This window comes from Mustela erminea, chromosome 16 (genome assembly GCF_009829155.1).
Source record: "Mustela erminea isolate mMusErm1 chromosome 16, mMusErm1.Pri, whole genome shotgun sequence".
NCBI lineage: Eukaryota > Metazoa > Chordata > Mammalia > Carnivora > Mustelidae > Mustela > Mustela erminea.
The window spans coordinates 47,921,938-47,946,694 of record NC_045629.1 but is presented as its reverse complement, the minus strand read 5'-3'; the positions used below and the strand labels follow the sequence as shown (position 1 = coordinate 47,946,694).

At 34.5% G+C, this 24,757-nt stretch overlaps 1 protein-coding gene across 10 annotated transcripts in view; it reads right to left on the bottom strand.

Moving 5' to 3' along the window:
* The window catches only part of VPS13B (vacuolar protein sorting 13 homolog B), a 769,746-nt gene that overhangs the window by 379,092 nt on the left and 365,897 nt on the right, over positions 1-24,757 (bottom strand). For all 10 annotated transcript variants that reach the window (XM_032316092.1, XM_032316089.1, XM_032316090.1 and 7 more), the window contains one exon: positions 17,820-18,054. In XM_032316092.1, the coding sequence (XP_032171983.1) occupies positions 17,820-18,054 (235 nt within the window). The remainder of the gene's footprint in view (positions 1-17,819; positions 18,055-24,757) is intronic.

Sequence of the window (24,757 nt, the reverse complement as noted above, 5' to 3'; positions counted from 1 at the left end):
AGTGTAGCTACAGTGGACAATAATATGGAGATCCCTCAAAAAATTAAAAATTGAAATACTATATGATCCAATAATTTCACTATTGGGTATTTTCCCAGTGGAAACAAAAACACTAACTCAAAAGGATATATGCACCTCTACATTTACTGCAGCACTATTTACAAGAGCCAAAACATGAAAGCAACCTAAGTGTCAATCAACAGATTAATTGATAAGAAACACACTTGAATATTACGTGGCCAGGAAAAAGAATGAGAGCATATATTTGGAAAAGATGGATGGACATAGAGGGTATTATGATAAGTGAAATAAGACAGAGAATGAAAAGTGCTATATTATTTCACTTATATTTAAGAAACTTATCAGGGCATCTAGGTAGAGCAGTTGGTTAAGTGACTGTTTCAGTTCAAATCATGATCTCTAAGTCATGAGATCAAGCCCTGCATTGATCTCCACGCTCAATTCTGGAGTCTGCCTGAGATTCTTTCCATCTTCCTCTCCCTCCCTCTCTGTCCCTCTCCCTGCTCATGCTAACAAATAGAAAGGAAAGGAAAAGAAAGAAAAGGGACAGGAAGGGAAGGGAAAAGAAAAGAGAAAGAAGAAAGGATCTTTTTTTTTTTAATTTTTTACTTTTTATAAACATATATTTTTATCCCCAGGGGTACAGGTCTGTGAATCACCAGGTTTACACACTTCACAGCACTCACCAAAGCACATACCCTCCCCAACGTCCATAATCCCACCCCCTTCTCCCCAAACCCCTCCCCCCAGCAACCCTCAGTTTGTTTTGTGAGATTAAGAGTCACTTATGGTTTGTCTCCCTCCCAATCCCATCTTGTTTCATTTATTCTTCTCCTACCCACTTAAGCCCCCATGTTGCATCACCACTTCCTCATATCAGGGAGATCATATGATAGTTGTCTTTCTCTGCTTGACTTATTTCGCTAAGCATGATACGCTCTAGTTCCATCCATGTTGTCGCAAATGGCAAGATTTCATTTCTTTTGACGGCTGCATAGTATTCCACTGTGTATATATACTACATCTTCTTGATCCATTCATCTGTTGATGGACATCTAGGTTCTTTCCATAGTTTGGCTATTGTGGACATTGCTTCTATAAACATTCGGGTGCACGTGCCCCTTTGGATCACTACGTTTGTATCTTTAGGGTAAATGCCCAATAGTGCAATTGCTGGGTCATAGGGCAGTTCTATTTTCAACATTTTGAGGAACCTCCATGCTGTTTTCCAGCTGCATCAGCTTGCATTCCCACCAACAGTGTAGGAGGGTTCCCCAAGAAAGGATCTTTTTAAAAAATGGAGGACATATCAATAGAAATTATCTAATCTGAAAAAATTTTTGAAAAAATTAACAAAGCCTCAGAGACCTGAAGAACAACATCAAACATACTGATACAAATTTAACACAAGACCCAGGAGGAGAGAACAGAGAAAATAAGAGAAAAATATTTGAGGAAACAATAGCTGAAGAATCCTAAAATTGATAAACAGCATTAACACATAACATTCAAATAGCTCAACCAAGCCCAAATAAGATGAAAATTAACATACAAATACCTAGATTTAATATAGAGAAATTGGTGAAAGCTAAAGAAGCAGAGAAATTCTTGAAAGCAGTAAAAAAAAAAAAAATCATTATATATAGGAGAAAATCAATACACTTTAAAGTTGATTTTTATGTAAAATAATGGAGTTCAGAAGGCAGAGTATCAACAATATCCAAATTAAGGAAAGAGCCCAAATGTTCACTGACTGATGAATGGATAAAGAAGACTGATAAACACACACACATACACACACACTCACACACACAGAGGAATATTACTCAGCCATCAAAAAAGAATGAAATTTTGCCATTTGCAATGGCATGGATAGAGCTAGAGAGTACTATGCTAAGTGAGATAAGTCAGAGAAAGACAAATCCCAGATTATTTCACTCATAAGTGGAATTTAAGAAACAAATGATCATGGGAGGAAAAAGAAGCAAAGCAAGAAACATACTCTTAACTATAGAAAACATACTAATGGTTACCAGAGTGGAGGTGACGGGATTGAGTTAAATAGGTGATGGGATTAAGGAGTCACAACTTGTGATGAGCACCAGCTGTCGTATGTAAGTGTGAATCACTAAATTTTACACCTGAAACTAATATTACCCTGTATCTTAACTAACTGGAATTTAAATAAAAACTGGGGGAAAAAAAGACCCTAAGGGGGAAAAAAAGAAGGAGTGAGAAATTACATTCAAATACCAGAAGAGATGAAAAAAATATAGGAAAGTAAATAATGAACTGTCAAGGCAAACACACTATATCCAGAAAAATTATATTCCAAATATTAAAATAAAATCTGAGATAAACAATCTCAGGTAAACAAGAGCGATTCATTGCTAACAAAGTGCCTTATGAGAAATACTAAAGTAAGTCCATCAGATATTAATTCAAACTGACAGGAAAAAATGAAGAGAACTGGATATGAACAAGATGTGGGTTAATATGAAAGACTATAAATGTATTATTTCCCATTTCTCTTAAGTTCTTTAAAAGGCAGAGAGTAATAAATAAGACTATTGTTGGGTAATTATTTATGGAGATGTAATCTATATGAACAGAATGAGGTAGAGAATAAAATACGTTAGAACAAATTTTCTATAATTCATAAAAATTAAGTTAAAATAGATCTTAGTTAGAGTGTGATAAATTCAGATGCATAATAATACAATCCCTATATAGTCACCATTGAAAAAGTATATTGTGTAAGTATTGGAGAAAAAAGAATGGTACACTAGAATACACATTTAAAATATAGGAGGTAGTAATAGAGGATCAGAGGTACAAAATACACAAAAGAAAGAGAAAATAATTAGCAAATGACCAATTTAAATATTTATTTCTTTATTTAGAAAGAGATGGGGGGGGCAAGCAGGAGGCGTATATATTGTATCTGCTTGGCACAGTCGGTGAGGCATCGGACTCTGATTTTGGCTCAGGTCATGATCTCAGGGTCCTGGGATCCAGCCCCATGTTGGGCTCCATGCTCAGTAGGGAGTCTGCTTAAGATCCTCTCTCTCTCTCCCTCTTCCTCCCTTCTCCCTACTCATGCTCTCTCTCTCTCTCAAATAAATAATAAAATCTTTTTTTAAAAGTGAGTATTACAGAGAGAAAAAGAGACACTTAATAGTGATAATGGGGTCAATACTTTAGGAAGCTGTTACCAATTAATTACATATGCATATGCATCTAACCACAGAGCTTCAAAATACAAGAAGCAAAAACTGACAGGATTTAAAGAATAAGCAAGTAAACAGTAACACCTGAATATTTCAATACTCCACTCTCAATAATTGATAAAATAAATAGATCAGAAGTCACTGTGTCTATAGATGAGTATACAACAATATCAGCCCACTCAACCTTACTGACACACCACAGAAAAACCAATGAAGCACATATGGAACAGTCTCTCAAACAGACCATATGATAGACCATAACACAAAGGTTAATAAATTTAAAGGGATTAAATTATTAAATCTATGTTCTAGACTATAGTTAAATCAGAAAACAGCAACAAAAAGAAATCCATGAAATTTTCAAGTATCTGGAAGTTAAACCAACCCAGTGTTTCTAAATACACAAGGGCCAGAGAAGAAAACATAAGGAAAATTACAAATACTGTAAAGTAAATAAGAACAACAATATTTGTGAATTTCTGAAATGCAGTTAAAGGAGTGCTTAAAGAAAATTTATAGGCATTTAATGTCTATATCATAAAACAATAAACTGTTATATCAATAACCAAGTTAAAAAAAACCTAAGTTTTCCCCTTCAGAAATCAGAAAAAAAGAAAATCAAACAGAAAGCAAGCAGAAAAAAATTAAGATTATAGCAGAAATGAATGAAACACAACAGAAAAAAATCAATAAAACTAAAAGTTGATCCTAAGACTAGATCAGCAACATGACAACTCTTTACTTCAAAAGAAGATAATCCACAAATTACCAAAATCAATAACTACAGAAGGAATATGACTACCAACCCTAATAAAACTAAGAAGGATAAAAAACAGTATTATGAGCTCTGTATACACCAACAATTAAGAGAACTTAGATAAATGGATAACTTTCTAGACAATTTATTAACGCTGACTAGAATTTATTAACACTGACTAGAAGAGGAATAGAAAATCTGAATAGACCTAAAAACAAAAAAAGTGACTGAATTATTAATTTAAAAACTTTCTATAAAAAAAAAAAGCAGTCCACCCATTCCCTGTAGTCACAAGAGTAAATTCTATCAAACATTAACAAAATAATGCCATTCCTCCACACACTTTCAGTAACAGAGGAGGTGGAAAGATTTCCCAAGTTATTCTACAAGGCCAGAATTGTCCTGTTATGAAAACCAGATAAGGAGAACTTATCTGCCAGAAAACTATAGAGTAAAATCTGTCATAAATATATACACAAAAATTATTAGGAAAAAAATAAAAAAAAGCATGGGGCACATGGTGGCTCAGGTGGTTAAGTGTCTGACTCTTGGTTTCAGCTCAAGTCACGATCTTGGGGTCATGAGACTGAGCTCCCTGTCTGACTCTGGGTGGACTCTACTTAAGATTCTCTTCCTCTCTCTTCCCCCTCCCTCCCCCACCTCTGGCTCACACACTCTTTCTTTCAAGAACTAGTAAAATCGTAAGAAAAAAGTCAAAAGGCAAACTTCCCAGCACCATATAAAGCAATGATACTCCATAAGAAAGCAAGATACATCTTCCAAATCCAAGATTAGTTTAATAATTTAATCACTTAATTATGTAAAATTAAGTTATATACCACATTAATAGTATAAAGTGAAACACACACACACACACACACACACACACACACACACACACACAGCCAGTATCTCAATAGATCATAAGAGCATCTGAAAAAATCCAAATAATTGCATGGTAAAAAGTGTCAATAAATTGAGAAAAAAATGTATCTTTCTTAACCTGATGCTGACATCTACGAAAAGTCCACAGTTACCATAATACTTAGTGGTGACAGTCTAAAGGCTTTCTTTCTAGATTCGAGAACAAGGCAAGGACATGTGCGCTCATTGGTTCTATGCAGCACTGTACTGGAGATTTAGCCAGTGTACTAAACTAAAAACAAAAATTAATGACATCCAGATTGGAAAGAAAGAAGTGAAAATCTTTATTCACAGATGGCATAGTTCATAGGAACTAGAAAGGTATATAGAAATTTTCAGAGAATCCACCCTAAAAGCAACTAGAATAAACAAGTCCGGTGAGATCCCAGGATATGAGGGAAACATACAGAATTATATTTTTATATGACAATAAGAACATAATTCCATTCACAGCAAGTTCAAATATATAAAATGCATTTTAAAAATGTAATTAAGGATATACAAGGCAGGTAAGACACTGACAGTTGCAAAATACTACTGAATAAAAGGAGAAACATTCTATGACCACAGGCTGAAGGTCTAAATAGTCTTATGATGGCAAATATCATGACATTTTATTTATAAATTAAATGCAATTCCTACCAAGGTTTTTGCAGGCTTTTTGTAGAAACCCATAAACTAATGCTCAAATTTGCATAAGGATGTAAAGAGCCTAAAATAGACAAAACAATTTCTAAGGAAAAAAGACAGTTGGATGACTTATCTCACATAATTTTAAAGACAATATAACACACCACAGTAATCAACATCATGTGCTACAAGGACAAAGATAGCATAGAAATTAATGGAATAGAATTGAGAGTCCAGGGGAAAATAAACAAAAAAACCTTAGACTTATGGTTGATTTTTCAGCAAAGGTGCCAAGATAATTCCATAAGGATGGTGTTTTGAACAAATAATGCTAGGAAAATTAAATATCCACATACAATAAATGAACTTAAGACTCTCAACTCTTACTTCACGCCATATACAAAAAATACATCAAAATGACCACATACCAAACTGTAAGGCTAAAACTAAGATACCAAAAGCAGTTAATAAAATTGATAAAAGAGGATTTTATCAAATTCTAAAATCTGTTTCAAAATTTACTATTAAGAAAATGCAAATGCAAACTATGGAAACAGAGCAAGTATCGACCAACTGATGAATGGATAAAGAAGATGTGGTATATATATACAATGGAATATTACTGTCATAAAAAAATGAAATCTTGCCACATGCAATGACATAAAAGGAGCTAAAGAATACTCTGCTAAGCAAAATAAGTCCATCAGAAAGACAAATACCATATGATTTCACTCATATGTGGAATTTAAGAAACAAAACAAAGTGGTATAGGGGAGAAAAAGAGAGGCAAACCAAGAAACAGACTCTTAACTATAGAGAACAAACTGACAGTTAAGAGGGGAGGTGGGTCGGGTGGATGGGTGAAAGAGGTGATGGGGTTAGGGAGTACACTTGCTGTAAGAACACTGGGCACTGCATGGAACTGCAGAACCTGAAACTAAGAGCACACTGTATGTTAACTAACTGGAATTTAAATAAAAACTTTAAAAAAGGAAAATGCAAATAAAAGCCCCAATCTACAGAAAATATTAGCAAATATATCTGAAAAAAAATACACATCTAGAACAACTTAAAAATAAGATAACTGAAAAATGGACAAATGATTTAAATATACATTTCCTTAAGCAAATACATTAAGTACATGAAAAAATCAGTCAGTATCATTAGTCATTACAGAAATGCAAAGTGACTCCCCAGTAAAGTACCATATACTCTCTTAGAATGGCAAAAAATACCAAGTGCTGGCAAAGATATATTGAAAGTAAAACCTAACATGTTAATAGTGGAATGTAAAAATGGTACAATTGCTTCTGAAGTATTTGGCCATTATCCTAAATGTTCAAAAAAAACTCACCATAAAATCCAGTAATCCCACCCCAAAGACTCTATCCATATGGATTATAACATCTGTCCATATACCACGTACCCAAATGTTCACAGCAGCATTAATCATAACAGTCAAAAACTGGTAACAATGCAATTTAATATCAACTGCCGAATTAATAAACAAAGTGTGGTACGATTATAGAATAAATGTTACTCAGCAATACAAACTACTGACACATGCTACATCATGAACTTTAAAAAAATATTATCCTAAACGAAAAAACCCAATGTACCCTGAATACACTGAACATAAGTATATAAGGTACTAAGAAAGATGAAAAAGACCACATGTTATATGATTCCATTATATTAAATGTCCAGAAAAGGCAAATTTATAAAGAGAGAGATCAGTGGTGCTTAGGGCTGGAGCATGTGGAACAGAAATAAATTGCAAAATGGACATAAAGGAACTCTGAGGTGATAGAAATGTTCTAAAACTATGTTGTGGTGATGGTTGCCTAACTTTATAAATTTACTAAAAATCATTGGAACTGTTCTCATATAATGAGTAAATGTCATGAATGTAAAATATATACTTCAAAAAGGTGTTTAAAGATGTTAAGGACAGTAGTAGAGAAGAAAAAAGCCCAGCCCAACGTGTCAGTGGGTAAGCAGGACGACCGGTACGTCTTCATTTACATCCCACTCTCTGTCTGCCATACTTGGGCCACTAAAGATCGCTTCTGATATTCTCCTGTTAGCCATCGGAGATCACTGAACCCCCATTTCCTAAGATAACTGGACTTTCTTTCTTCCTTGCAACCCAAGAAAATACAATTTACAGAAAGGAGCAAGTCCACATTCACTAAACACTAAGAAAAAGTTAAGGCAGATTCTTTAAAGTCCTCTTACTTTTAGATGGAAATGGATTCAAAATATGGTAAGCCCATGTGAAATGTGCATGATAATATAGTAAAAGAAAAAAAAAAACAGTGCTGAAAATTTTGTCAGTTATTATCCTAATTGTACATTATGAATACAATCAGTTTACAGAATGAAAATTTTATGTGTATATGTCTGTATATATTTATCACACAAAACAGAAAGAATAAACACTGGGAAGAAATACAAATTAAATTGTTAATAGTAATTATCATCAAAGTAATTTTTCTTTTCATCCGTATATTCTTACTTACTTTATTTATTTTTTTAAGGTTTTATTTATTTATTTAACAGATACACAGCGAGAGGGAATACAAGCAGGGGGAGTAGGAGAAGGAGAAGCAGGCTTCCTGCCAAGCAGGGAGCCCGATGCAGGGTTCGATCCCAGGCCTCTGGGATCATGACCTGAGCCAAAGGCAGACACTTAACGACTGAGCCACCCAGGTGCCCCAAATATATTCTTACTTTAAAAATTTCCTTTAATGAGGACATTATGCTAAATGAGCTAAGACAGAGAGAGGAAGACAAATACTCAATATCACTTGCATATGCAGTCTAAAGAAGGTGAATTCACAGAAACATAGAGTAGAATGGTGGTTATTAGGGCCTGGGGGGTGGGGAAATTGGGGATATTCTATTAAAGGTTACAAACTTACAACAAGAAAATGAAGAAGTTCTGGAGGCCTAATGCATGACTCCCCAATTATGGGCAATAATATTGTATTATATACTTCAAAGCTGTTTTAGGTATTAAAAGTTTTCACCATAAAAGAGAAATGATAATTATGTGACCTACAGAAGTGTTAGCTGATACCCCGATGGTAATCATACTGCAATATATAAAGGTAGCAGCAAATCAACGTGTTCTATACCCTAAATTAACCAATGCTACATGCCACTTATATCCCCATTTTTTAAAAATTCCTTTAATGAGAATATGTTACCTTGGTATCATTTAAAAAACACATTTTTATGATCTCTAGGCAATATAAATTATATATTTTATTTTAAAGGAAAAATATGACACACTGGATCTGCCATATTGGTTTTATTTTTTTTGTGTGCGTGTGTGTGCGTGTATGTGTGCATGCATAGCAGGGAGGAGGGTTGTTAGGAAATACAAAACTGACTGACAGGGAATAAATAAAGTAAGGTTCATTTTCAAGCCTTTGAGTCACAGAACCCATAGCTGAACATATGAGGTAGCAGGATGGATGTGAGCTATTGAGAACATAATAATGTATATAACAATTATATTAACTACATTTAGGCATTTCGACAGCTTAACTTCATTTGTAATACATATATGATGGCCTCAAAGAGATTTATTTAACAGCAGCAACATCAAGAACAAATCTTAAGCTCTTTTCTGAGCTGCTTCTTTTCCCTAAGGTATCTCATTTACATACGGATTAAAAACTAAAGTCACAGACACTGAGTAAAACTGGAAAAAAGAAAACTATTATAATAGTACAGCATCATCTTTCAGAACAAGTGGAAATTATACTTATCAAAGTAAGATATTAAAAAATTCAAAAATGGAACAAATATAAACCAGTAGGATGAAAAAAAATTACATGGAAAAATAGCCTTTCTGTTTTTCACAGATGCTCAACAATTTTAACATCAGTTTCTATGTAAATTCACTAAATCCAACAAGAGCAAAGTTTTAATTTATAAATGATCTCAATATTCCATTTCTGTCAAAATATTTTATTAAAGTTGCAGGCAACTCTTTCAAAGAAGAAAAAATAAACCTCTGCTAGGCACAGTGTAGAGACCCATCTGCTCAGAGGTGTGAGCTGGATGTAGCAAATTACATCTGCAAGCCTCACTGCAAATGCCTGCTAATGAAACTCAAGATGTTGATTTTGACCCAAATACCCTATATAGATTGGATCTGACTATATTAGAGATCATCTCTCCCTTTCCATGGCAATTGAAATCAGATGACAGCTCAACAAATGGTTCCTCATTTTGAACCTTAAATTCAGTACAGAGTAAGCCTGAAATCTATGAGAACCCTTCTTGTTCACCCCTTGTTCATTCTGTAATCTTTTTTTTTTTTACTTTTTTCCAAATCATAATGACAAAAAATTCTTTTTCAATTATTTATGAACTTGAAGACAAGTCAGAAGTTGCCCTTTTCATTTTTAAAGTTTTTTTTTTTTGCTTCTTAGAGTAACCAAAAACTATGTACTGAACAGCATACTCTAGAATTAGTGAGCCCTATTTTGTGCCATTCATTGTGCTAAGTGATAGGAATAACACCACGAACAAGACAGATATGCTTCTTGCCCTTTTCACCCCTGATGTAAGGACATCAGGGGCTGAATAAAAATAACTAAAATTGGGATAGGAGTATTAAGAGTGATGAGTCAAAAGCAGTAAGAGCACAGAACAGAAGGACCTAGCAAATGAAGTACACAGAAGCCTGAAAAATGCAAAGAAAGACTAGAAAAGAGATCAAGAAGGAGGTTGTCACCTATGGAGTATCTGCTAAAGTCCTGCATGGGACAGAGATGTCCTTTATTCAAAGAACACAGAAGATGATACTAAAGCTGGGGTTGGGTAGTAGCTAGCAATGGGAAGAGTGGCCCTACTTTTCTCTAAAGAAATACCGCATATGGATTTCCTTTTTAAATAACAGGGTGTTATGATCCACAACAACACAAACACTGCAATATAGTAAAGTATTTCCATAAAAGGTCTGAAGCACAAAATCTTGGTTACACAGGAAACTCTATTCTTTGTTCTTCATTCCATCATAAATTTAAATAACTGGTGTCAATAAGTTACAGTTTTCATAGAAATCTAGAACTCACAATGATAACCAAGCAACACCAAAGACAAAGAGCAAGAAAAAAATAATTTAGCAGGTCTTGTGAGAATAAGAAAATAAAAAGAGAAAAAGGTTTAATTGAAAATATGGTGTTTCATGATCCTAGAGTCCTGGGATAGAGCCCCATATCGGGCTCTCTACTCCACAGGGAGCCTGCTTCCTTCTTTCTCTCTCTGCCTGCCTCTCTGCCTGCTTGTGATCTCTGCCTGTCAAATAAATAAATAAATAAGATTTTAAAATAGAAAATATGGTGTTCATAACCAGAGTCAAATGGTGGGATTAATCTCAAAATTTTAACTAAAACTCCAAGTTGCTTTCTATAATAGAATATAAAAAGAACGAGTCATTAAGTTCCATTTTTGTTTAAATTATCCTGACTAGATTTCTGTTCCTTGCAACCTAAAAATATTGAGGCATATACACATCTAGATACCACCTGCTCTCTCCTGTCTTTTTCAAATACCTTAAAAAACAAAGCAAAAAACCAAACCCAACCAAAACAAAACGACAACAACAACAAACCTACTGTAGACTTTTCCTACCAATTTTTCATGAGAGAGTTCAAGATGGCGAAATAGGAAGACCCTGAACTCACCTCCTTCTGTAGACACAATAACTTAAAACTACATATGGCATCGTTTTCCCCTAAAAAGGACCTGAGGCCTAGATGAGCAGCACATTCACACAAAAGTCAAAAGAGAGACATGTAGAAGAGTGGAAGAGGCAGACATGGCCTTGCCCGAAAACCACCCCAGATGAAGCACAAGCGGGAGAGGTCCTACAAATAGAACACTCCCTGGAAAAGTTAAGGGACTGTGCCCCACATCAGTAATCCTCACCTTAAGGGCAGGCACAGTAAAGACAAGGTCTAAAATGTATAGTTTTTAATATCAACAATGATCAAGACCAGGTGAATCATAGTATGTTAGGAAATAAAGTTCTGTTCTCAAAGCACTTGCCCCCCAAACATATTTGCCCTGTGATCCATCACAAAAGCAAGAAATAAAAAACATTTAGACCATAAGAGAGGAAGACCCATTTACTAATGTTAAAGTGGCTACCAGAGAGACAGAAATCTGCAAGGAAATAAATAAATAATAGATAAATAAATAAATTTAAGAGATTTAAAAAAGGAATCTGGAAGGATTATAACAGTGAATAGAAAGGCTGTTGTCAATAGTCATTTTTGCAATCTCATCCTCCCTTGTTGGTGAATAAGCCAAAAGGTACCATTTTAGGTGGACCCCATTTAGTCTGCTGGAACCAGATACGGGGCTCAATCTCTTGACCCTGAGATTGTGACCTGAGCTAAAATTAAGTATGAAAAGACTAAGAGACTGAGCCACACAGGCACCCCTACCTTTTACCATTTTATTTAGAATGTGCTTTGGTGTAGGTGGGGATGGTCTGCCTACACTTACCATGAACAGATCAGGTAAGCCTCCTGCCCTGTCCACTCCCATGTGGCACCCAAGGTGTAAAAAAGCCAGATAAATGCCCCAGGCCATGCCCAATCCACCAAGAGAGCAAGCCAGGATAGGCAAGAAGCTGGAAGCCCATTTCCCCATGCAGTAGCCAAGATACAAAAGGCCAGGTGAGCACCCAGAGCCCTACCTTTCACACATAACAGCGGTGGCCCTATGAAAGCCAGTGGATGAACAGTCCACAGGAGGGATACCCACAGCGTGTCTAGCTCTGGCAGCCACAGGGGATAGTGCTTCTGGGCCGCACAAAACAGCTCCTACACAAGAGTGAGAGAAGTAGCCATTTCACCTAATACATAGAGATAAACAAGCAAAATGAGTAGACAGAGGAATATATTCCAAACCAAAAAATAAGGAAAATCTGCAGAAAAAGATCTTAATGAAATGGAGAAACACAATCTACCAGATGGTGTTCAAAATAACGGTCATAAAGATGCTCACCTATCTAAGCAATGGAGGAACACAACAGTAGCATCAACACAGAGATAGAAAATAAGAAAACACAAAAGAGATATTAAAACTGAACTTATAAGTACACTAGAGGTATTCAACAGCAGAATGGATGAAACATAAGCATCATCAGTGAGCTGGAAAACAAAAAGTAACAGAAAACACAAGATAAAGCATAAAAATAAAGTTTAAAAGAAAAAGAACTAAAAGAAGTGAGGATATCTTAAGGGACCTCTGGGACAACATCAAAAGAAGTAACATTCTCATTACCCAGGTCCCAGAAGGAGGAGAGAAAAGTCAAGAAAATTATTTGAAGAAATAATGGCTTAAAAACACTGTAATCTGGGAGAAGGAAACAGATATCCAGGTCCAGGAATATAAGAGAGGCCAAATAAGCTCAAAGACAAACACCCCAAGACGTATTCTAATTAAAAAGGTAAAAGGTAGGGACACCTGTGTGGCTCAGTCAGTTGGGCATTGGATGCTTGATTTCAGGTCAGGTCACAATCTATGGGTCACATGATGGAACCCCACATCTGGCTCTGCTCTCGGCAGGAAATATTCAACTGGAATATTCGACTGGAAATATTCTCTTTCTCTCCCTGCTCATTCTCTCTCTCAAAAACCAAATCTTTTTAAAATAAATAATAAAATAAAATGATAAAAAGAGAAACAGGAAATCTTAAAAGTAGCAAGAGAAAAGAAATATACTGCATATAGGTAAAACCCCATAAGGCAATTAGCAGATATTCTGGCAGAAACTTTATAGGCCATAAAAGAGTGGCATGACATATTCAAAGCACTAAAAGGAAAAAATGGCCAACCAAGAATTCTCTATCCAGATGTTATCATTCAGAGAGATTAAGAATTTTCTAGAAAAGCAAAAGCTAAAGGAGTTCATCACTACTTAAACAGCCTTATAAGAAATGTTAAAAAGACTACTCAAAACTAAAAATAAGGGACGCCTGGGTGGCTCAGTTGGTTAAGCAGCTGCCTTCGGCTCAGGTCATGATCCCAGGGTCCTGGGATCGAGTCCCACATCGGGCTCCTTGCTCGGCAGGGAGCCTGCTTCTCCCTCTGCCTCTGCCTGCCTCTCTGTCTGCCTGTGCTCGCTCGCGCTCTCTCCCTCTGTCTCTGAAAAATAAATAAAATCTTTTAAAAAAAAAAAAACTAAAAATAAAATGTACTATTTAATATGAAGAAAACACACAAAAGTGGGGCGCCTGGGTGGCTCAGTGGTTTAGGCTGCTGCCTTCGGCTCGGGTCATGATCTCAGGGTCCTGGGATCGAGCCCCGCATCGGGCTCTCTGCTCCGCAGGAAGCCTGCTTCCCTCTCTCTCTCCCTCTCTCTCTGCCTGCCTCTCTGCCTACTTGTGATCTCTGTCTGTCAAATAAATAAATAAAATCTTAAAAAAAAAAAAAAAAAGAAAACACACAAAAGTAAAAATCTTGCTTCAAGGGGGTAAATAAAGGATTAAAGTAGTGGACATACCACTTACAAACCAAGTAGGAAGAGCAAAAGAAAAAAGTAGCAAAATTAAGTAAAAACATAATAATTAAGTTCAGGGATACACAAAATAAAAAGATGTAAAATGTATCATTAAAAATATGAAACATAAGGTGAGGGAAAGTACAAATATAAAGCTTTGGAACATGTTCAAAATTAAGTTACTATCAACTTTAAAAAGACTGTTATATACATAAAAAGGTTACGTAAACCTCATGGTTTACAAAGGAAAACTTATAGTAAATGCACAAAAAAAAAAAAAAAGAGAAGTAAATCTAAATATAACACTAAAGAAAGGGCACCTGGGTGGCTCAGTGGGTTAAGCCGCTGCCTTCGGCTCAGGTCATCATCTCAGGGTCCTAGGACTGAGGCCCACATGGGGCTCTCTGCTCAGCAGGCAGCCTTCTTCTCCCTCTCTCTGCCTGCCTCTCTGCCTCTCTCTGTCAAATAAATAAATAAAATCTTAAAAAAAAACACTTTAGAAAACAAACAAAGCACAAGAGAGAAAGAGAGGAAGAAAAGGAAAGGAGAGGAGATATAAAAACAGCCAGGAACCTATGAACAGTTACTTTAAAGGTAAATGAACTTTCCAATCAAAAGACACAGAATGGCTGAATGAATAAAAAAAACAAAACCCATATATAAGTTGCCTACAAGAGATTCACTTCAAATCTAAAGACACACACAGACTAAAAGTGAGAAGATGGAAAAGGATATTCCATGCAAATGGTAATGAAAAGAAAGCTGAGTTAGCAATACTTATGTCAGAAAAAATAGATTTTAAAACAAAGGAGAGCATTATATAATGATGATAGAGTCAACCCAACAAAAGGATGTAACATTTATCAACATTTACGCACCCAATATAGAAACACCTAAATACTCAAAGCAAATACTAACAGAAGTAAAGACAGAAATAGCTGTATAATAATAGTAGGAGACTTTAATACTCTGCTTATATCAATGAAGAAATAAACCAGACAGAAAATCATCAAGGCAATATTGACCTTAAGGATCAGAAGGACTAAAGAGGTATATATAAAACATTCTATCCTAAAGCAGAAGCACCACTCCTTTTCAAGTGCACATGAAACATTCTCCAGGACAGATCACATGTTAGGCTACAAAGAAAGTTGCAATAAATTCAGGAAGACTGAAATCACATCAAGTATCTTTTCCAACCAGAAAGGTATGAAACTAGAAATCAATTACAAGAAAAAATATGGAAAAAGCATAAACACATGGTGACTATACAACATACTATTAGACAACCAATGAGTCAATGAAGAAATCAAAGAGGACAGCAAAAAATAATTTAAGAAAAAATGAAAACAGTAACACAAATTTCCAAAATCTTCGGAATGCAACAATTCTGCTTCTATATTTATCTGAAGGAAATAAAAATGCTAATTCTAAGAGATCTATGTACCTCTTTGTTATTCACAGCATTCTTTATAATAGCCAAGTATATAAGCAACCTAAGTCTTTTCTGATAGATAAATGGATAAAGAAAATGTGGAATACACATACAATGGAATATTACTCAGCCATTAAAAAGGATATTGTGTCATTTGCAACACTGTGGTTGGACCTAGAGGGTATTATACTAAGTGAAGTAAGTCACACCAAGAAAGACAAATGTCGTATGATTTCACTTATATATGGTATCTGAAAAAGAAAATAATGAAGACACAAAACAGAAGACTCAACACAGAAAACAAACTAGTGATTACCAAAAGGAGAAGAGTAGGAAGAGGGGTGAAATATGTGTAGGGGATTAGAGGTACAAACTTCCAGTGCTAAAATAGCCATGTAGACATAAGTACAGCATCATCAATAATATTATAGTAACTTTGTATGGAGACAGATGGTAGCTAGACTTAAGAGTAGTGATCTCTTTTAATGTATAAAAACATCAAATCACTACCATACATCTGAAACTAATATTTTATGTCAAGTACATGTGAATAAAAAAAATTCTTCATTTTCTGTTTAGTCCTTAAACCACCATAATCTGAACTGCATTAATAGCACTCTGAAAATACTGTGATAAGAGAATCAATCACCTAAAATTGTCAAATCCCTTACAAATCTTTTAGTCCTTGTCTTACTGAGCACTTCTGCCATATTTTAAATGATTGAATCATCTGTCTTCCATGATAGTACTGCATCCTAGTTTTTCCTCTACCTACCTTTCCTTTTAAGATTCTCTCTCTCTCTCTCCCTTTGCCCCCACCTCCACCCCACCAGCTCTAAAAAAAGAAGAAAAACTTAAGGGACAAACTATTTGAATCTTACAAAAATTATTTCAGACTTAAAACAAAAGAAGGGGGGTGCCTGGGTAGGCTCAGTGGGTTAAAGCCTCTGCCTTTGGCTCAGGTCATGGTCTCAGGATCCTGGGATTGAGCCCCACATCAGGCTCTCTGCTCAGCGGGGAGCCTGCTTCCTCCTCTCTCTCTCTCTGCCTGCCTCTCTGACTACTTCTGATCTATCAAATAAATAAATAAAAATCTTAAAAAAAAAAACCAACAAAAAAAAAAAAAGAAAGAAAGAAAGAAAGGGGAAAGCACTCCCTGGCTCATTTTATGAGGCTAGCATATCCTTCATAGGATATACAATAGCTGCTGTGATAATAAAGATAATAAAGAACTCCTAATAACCAAAAGCAAATATCAAAGAATGGATATATCCAATACACTAGAGAAAGAATCCTTGCATCAAGATAAACATCACACAAGAAGAGCTCTAAAGAAGTTCCTTCTAATGGTTAGAATTTTCTGATTTTATGATAATGGTATTCATATTATTAAGTACCACCATTCATTTCTGGCAGCAAAATCATTCCCACTTCTGATAAACCTAAGAAAACTACATTTCAATGCAAAGTCCAATACAGAGAAAGGGAGAGAAATCAACTTCAAGTCAAAGTAAAAGTACTGTGTGGACTAAATCCACTTCTCAATAATAGTATGTGTAGAATCTGAATGATGTCAGCATTCATATTCTTACATCCCAATAATATGAACAAGGTGCAGAACTGTTTAGCACTGTAAAAAATTTGAACCCTGTTATTAATATATAGATTCACATTATTTACTTTGTGACTCAAAACTTTTCCAGATTCACATATTGTTTGAGATGGATATGTCAAAGTTCAAAAGGGTATAAATTTGCAACTGAAAACTCTGCAATATCAAAAATCAAGTTTTTCTAAGGAGTCATGTTTCAAATCATCACACAATCATCCACTTTAACAAATGAGAAATCTAGAAATACATTATGCTTGATGTAAATAGTATATTCATTTTATTATATATTTCTTTTAATAAATCAAGTAGTTTAAATGAAGATCTATTTATCATTCTTGTTCAGCCTAATGAAAACATGCCAAACCAACTTTCTCAATGTGTCTCTCCTTTGCCATTTTAGTGACTATTCTGTATTGCATATGATCTTTTGTAGTCTCCATTTATACATACATGAATATGATTAAATGTTGCGAATGTCAATAAATGGCATCACTTAGTTCATATGCTTGGTACACTTTTCTTTTTAGATCCACTTTGTAGAACACTTCATCCATTTTCATGTGGATCTTTCATTGAGAAGACTGATTTACATAAGGATTGGCATATTGAAAAAACAAAGCTAAAAATATTATTACAAAACATAACAATTATAGGAAGAATTTTATTTTTAAATGTACCTTCTTCGAGGATGGGTCGTGGAATGACAAATGGAATCTCCTGCAGAGGTTCCATGTACTTGTGGCCAGCACTAATAACCTTTATTTGAGGCAAACAGAGGACAAGCATTCCTGGCATGCTGGTTTGTCCATGGTACCAACTTCTTACTGTTCCAGGAATGTCACCAGATACAATTGTACTTGGGGAAGGCAGGCTATCATTTGGAACAAACACACAACAAGACTGTACGTCAAGCTAGAGAAAAAGAAAAAAAAAAGCAAAATTAAAATATTGGGAATGGACTAAATAAAAGAGTAACCATACCCTTAAATACCCAATATCTTTAAAAATAAACAGGCAAGGTAAAAAAAGAAATGGGCCATACTTATGGCTTTACAAGTTATGTTTACTAAAGAACACAATAAACACTTAAAAAGATGTTGTTTCTTGCTATAAATTTGATCAAAAAGGCACAGTGACATGGGATTAAAACATATCTGCCTTTCCACAGTTCTTTCCAAGAAACATGACTGAATTAGAAAATCTGTTGGCAAAAAAAGGTGAGAAAATCCTCCTCCTTTTGCAGTTCATTAGATTTTGTTAACACCAGCTAAGACCTTAGAACCAAGTAGCATTTACTGTACTCACTTAAAACATCCATCCATACATACATACACACACACACACACACACACACACACACACACACACACAGCTATTTCTATATGAATTTGGCTTTTTATTTTTTACTTTATAGACTAAAACTTAAGAAAAAAATGTTTAAGTGTTCAGATTTATATCTCTAGACAAACATTAAAATGTATCACATACTTTTTTTATATACATGTATATCAACATTCAAGTGTATATCACATTTTATATATAAAGATACATGGTAATGAAGAAAATTGAGAGGACTTAAAAATCAGAGCATTATTCCTTGCTACTCTCATACCTCAAATTATATTTAAATGTTGATTTCATGTGCAATTTTTATGCTTTCTTATTCCAGTGTGGTGACTTAGGTTGCCAGGCCCTTAGAGAGTTAAAAATAGTACTAAGAAAACCCAATTAAAAAAATTAAATTCATCCATGAGTTCTTAGTTCAAAAGCAACATAAAGTTTATCAGTCTTGGTTGGTTCTTACAAAGTAATATTTTGTAACCTCGTTCACAAATTATCCTAGCATACTTAAATTATTCTTAAGAAAATGTAAAATATCATCTGTTAATATTCTATAAAATATTTGGCATACAAAGATATTATCTGAAGGTGTAAAAAAATCTAAAATTTGTTTGATAAATGCTTGAATATTCTATCAAATGATGAGACTGTATTTTATAAAAGATAACTAAGAATACAGTAATATACCTTCCCTTGGGGTTAATACAGTCCTTAGTGAGAGCATGATACGTAACAGGTCTGGAATTCCTTGATACAATAAATAATTTGCCAACCTTATGAATGAGCTAATTTACTCATCTTCACTTCAACATTTCTGGGCATGAAATGCACTGATGAATTCAGTGAAGAAAAATATAAGTAAAATTTTGCAAAAATAAATACACTGGATCATCAAGTATGACCTCATTTCTTAGTTCTAGAATTTCATCTTGCAACTTAATTTAAATGTATACATGTGAAGCAGTTCATTAAGATTACAACATTTTTTATTTTGAAATAGAAGTATACACTGTCTCAGATGCATTACATTTAACTCTTAAGATATTTAATATAATTACTGATGTTCCAATGTACAAGGTAATACGGTAACTGAGAACATATCCTCCCATATTAATTATGGTTCTAGTGTCAAACTAGAAAGAGTCAGTATTTAACATTTCATGTAGATACTGAAGCCATGTTAAAAAATGTTTTCAACAATATGAGGTAATTAGTATAATAAGCCACACCATACAGATATATACATGTGTATCCGCTGAAATAAATTTAAGTTGTGCCAAGATTTCCAAAACCACAATATATTCCAAAATTCCACTAATTCAAAAATAAATTATTTCATCAAATTTAGCCTAATACACAAAACTCCAAAAAATAAACTTTCTAAAATATGTGTTATGGAGAGTCCTTTAATGATAAGAACCAAAACATACACATAATCCAAATTGCTCAAACTTATTATAATGTTACATCTATTATATATACTATAGCTATCCCATAAATCTTTTTACACTTTTAAAATAACTGTAAAACTGTATGTCTAAAATTGTGGTTTTAATGTAAAATGTTGAGTGATTTATATAAGTGAATATAAATCTGTAGCAGTAAATTTTGCATTAATGTAAGGATCTGACAATCCAAGGGAAAGAAAATGAAGTAATCTGCCAGTAAGAAGTCCTCAAACTGGGGGTCAGATCATGTTCATGGAAACCATCTGGTTGGGACCCTCTGAGCCACACCAAACACAAATGATCTTTTAAAAAAATATCCTATTCATTAATGCATCACAGCTGCACTGAGTGTTACTTCATTTTTCCATGGCAACATCCTTTCTGTTTCAAGGATCTTATTTCAGTTTTGGTAGCAACGTGTTCTTTCGCCAATATTGAACACATTCATGTGTTAAAGTGAAGGGATTATTACAAATTCTTGAAGTAGAACCGCCTCTATTTTGATTCCTATTAAGTCAAGGGCTACATACATATCTAAGTATGATACACTGAGAATAAGCCAATAAAAGTAAAAATTATTTCGTATTCTTATTTTAATAAATGAAATGACTGTCATGCATTTTTTGAAAGTTCCAAGTTTACATTCCATTTGAAAAGATGTATGTCTTTGTGTACCCCCAACCCATCGCCCATATGTAAGGTCTGGTAAACTTAGATTCTTCTACCTTGTTTGCTATGTAACTGTGATCGCAACTTAGTTAAAAAGAGGAGACTAAGATAGGTTTCACTTACACATTAATCTGAACACTTTAATTAGCCTACTGTCTAACATATAGAACACATTATAAATGCTTTAAAATGTTATATCATATTTTCTGTACTTTTAAATAACGTTCTTATTTCCTTCTTTAAATAACGTTTTCCTTCTTTAAAACTGAAACTTTAGTGATGAATGTATTTTGTAAAATTTCTAAAGAATGAAATGTTCTCTGTATGAATTTTATTCTTCAGAAAACAGCTTCAAATAAAAACAAATATGAAGGAACATTTCAGGTTATATTTTCGTTCACTTTTTCTTTTATTCATGCATTCTTTAATACCTCACATAAACTGAAAGTCAGTTGTACAGATAGAAAAGATATAATCCCAGCACTTAAAAAACTTGAAACAAGAGGGTTTTAAAATATTAATAGCCTTACAGAGTTTTCACTAGAACATATAAGGTCTGTAATGTCAGATACTTTGCCTATTTTGTTTACAGTCTCAGTACATAGTACAGTGACTAGCATGTACTAGGTACTGACTAATTATTAAATAAGTAAACACAATTAGTTTTATTAGCATCAGATATTAATTAAAATAATTGTTTAGTGCATGTTCATCATTCATTCTACAGAGAAAACCTAGTAATTAATAAAACTGACACGTCAGCCAGATGGGTTCAACTCCAGCTGTGGAACCTTTGACAAGTTGTTTAATCTCTCTATAACTTTAGTTTCCTTATCTGTAATGGGGGGTGGGGAGGTGTCAGCTCTGATATAAAGATGCAGTGTGGGCTCCTGGGTGGCTCAGTGGGTTAAGCCTCTGCCTTCGGCTCAGGTCATGATCTCAGGGTCCTGGAATTGAGTCCCACATCAGGCTCTCTGCTCGGCAGGAGTCTGCTTCCCCCTCTCTTTCTCTGCCTGCCTCTCTGCCTACTTGTGATCTCTGTCTGTCAAATAAATAAATAAATTCTTTTAAAAAAGCTAAAGATGCAATGTATTAATTCTCACCTGAAGGTTTGCTAAAAATAAAATCAGTGAACATAAACTGATCATCTTCTATAACAGATCCATATATTAGCTCTCATGGACTCATAAGAGATGTTCACGGTATCTTTATTTAAAAAGACTTGCACTTATGATATAACTGTTTACATATATAGAGGCCATCAGACATGTAGTATTCCATTTGCATGATAACAAATATATTAACTATTGACTAAATCACAGTTTTCCTATTCTATAAATTCTTAATACACTATGAAAATATTTGGGGTGTCATCATATATAGTAGGAAATCTAAATATACCCACTTTAGGGCATTAAGTTAAAAACCTCAAAAGTGCACCTTAGTTGTCTTTTCCAGACTGTTAAAAATCCACATTTTTCCATAAATATCTGCTAAGAGAAAACATGAAAAAATGCTAACACTGAAATTCCAGACTTCTTCCTTCTAACAAACTACCCCATGCAATTGTGGTCACCTTCTCAATGCCTATAAATAAAAATATGAACCTTGCAAAATTTTAAGCATTAAATGTAAATAATTACTCTTACAGATAAGGTGGTTAGTAGTTGATCTGTCTAGTCTCAAATGCTTACCCTTGTTTAATCATGGAGATAGGCCAGGAAGTTCACTGGATATAAGGACATCAAGTATATCATGCAATATGATTATTGCATCACTGATATTCTATATGTAACTTCTTGGGAGAGAGAACTCAAGAAGTCTAGCTCAACTAGTTTATGGGACCTAAGACACATCAAAATCAAGGAATGTGGAAGTAGTTCTCTAAGTATTATTAGCAGAAGAAGGAGACCAAGAGGCTTGGTATAGAAAATAAAGACTCCACTCTATTATATAGTCTACTCAGAAAGCTTCAGAAATGAAAGAAACACCTAGAAAATGCCATGTAACAGAAACATGGTCTTTAATGCGATAAAAAGGAGTTTGGCAAAAACTAGGGCAATGTTCTCTTTTATTAGTGAATTTTAGGCCAGAATATTTCTATTTTGTTAACTGCATGCCATTGCCAATCATGTGCTTCTGGAATAAAATGTAGCTTTTTGAAGTATAATAGATAAGATCTTTGCAGATCAGCTGATAGAGAAAAACTGCAAAGAACTAAGTTTATATTAATCTTTCAAGAAAAAGGCCCTCAAACGAAGTTCACATTTTAAAAAACTGTAGAAGACTACATAAAGTACTATAACATAATCCGTTAAGATGAAATGTGGAAGTTACTTTTCCCACTGAAAAACAAGTAAGGTACAGTGAATATTGTTTATGTCTAAATACAAGATATGTCTATCATAAGTAAAAGAAAACATGGGCTTAGCAAATACCAAGTTTGGCTGCAAAATAAATTTTCCAGAAATTCTGATTCCAAACACTTTGATGACTTCAAGTATGATGTTCTGTTTTATCCGGTGACAACTCCAGCATTTTCTGTTTTATATTTTGGTTCATAAAATTATCTTGGAAAATTTTAAAACTCAGAAATTTAGGGCCTAGATTTTAATCATTTAATCAGAATCAAGTTTTATCTTTCAACCCTTCCAGAACACATTAACATGTGAAAATGTCTAAATAAACAGCATGTATAATACAGAGCTGGGACTAGGAATGAGACAAGTAAGTGCCTAGGTCATATACAAAATAACCTATACAAAGATATAATCATTAGTACTCCTGTAATTATATGTTCATTTATACTCAATAAGTTTAGTCAAATGAGGAACATCAGTCTAAACTGCACCCATAAAAATGGTGAACATAGCAAATTTTATGTTAGTGTATCTTACCACAATTAAAAATTTTTAAAAGAAGAAAAAAAGGAGGAACATCAATATCTCTACTTATAACTAATCCATAATAACATATAAGATTAAGTTTTTGTTGGTGACAAAGCTATGAAGGCACTGTAACATTATAAAACAAACAAAAGAACCAAAAGAATCCCACAAGGATGTTAGAATTGGAAATAATCTTAAACATCATGTAACCATTTCATATTGCAGGTAAGTAAAATCAAGTCCATAGTTAAGATCAAGAATTTAATAAGTACAGGTTTCTTGGAATTCTACACACCATTCATTGGCTTCCATGAACTTTCTGACTTTTCCATCTACATTTCTGATCTCTCTCTCACAGTCAGCTTCAAGAACACTCTCAGTGACTACTCTAGACATGGTATTCCCTTGGCCCACTGCTCTTTCAACTTTACATATTTTTTGAATGACTATTCTCCTAGTTTTAACCATCTATAGATGATTCCCAAAATTATTATCTCTACTGTGAATCTCTTCCTTAACCTCCAAATATGAATATCTTATGGTCTAATAGAAGCCTGGCTATCTCACAGGTATTTCTTATTTATTATTATTTTTTAAAATATATATGTGGGAAGACTGAGATCAGTTTTTTGTTTTTTGGTTTTTTTAAAGATTTTTATTTATTAGACAGATCACAAGTAGGTAGAGAGGCAGGCAGAGAGAGAGGAAGAAGCAGGCTCCCCATTGAGCAAAGAGCCCGATGCGGGGCTCGATCCCAGGACCCTGGGATCATGACCTAAGCCGAAGGCAGAGGCTTTAACCCACTGAGCCACCCAGGTGCCCCCTCACAGGTATTTCAAATGAATGCATAAAATAAACTTCCTGTTTGCCCCTAACGCTGAAAAGCTGTTTTCTTTTACCATTTCATGGCATCACCATCCACCCAAAGGCTAAAACTGGTCCCTAGAATACCACTTAGACAGCCTCCTTCCTCTCATTCCCCAAAACCAACAGTAACTAGGCCATTCTGACCTTATGTTAAATATCTCAGGGATGGGGCACCTGAGTAGCTCAGTAGGTTAAGCATCTGCCTTCAGCTCAGGTCATGATCCCAGGGTCCTGGGATGGAGCCCCACATCAGGCTCCCGGCTCAGCGGGGAGCCTGCTTCTCCCTCTCCTTCTCCCTGTCCCTCTCCCTTGCTTATGCTCGCTCTCTTTCTGTCAAATAAATAAATAAAATATTTAAAAAAACATCCCAGGGACCATTGACCATGTCCAATTTGGCCTGTT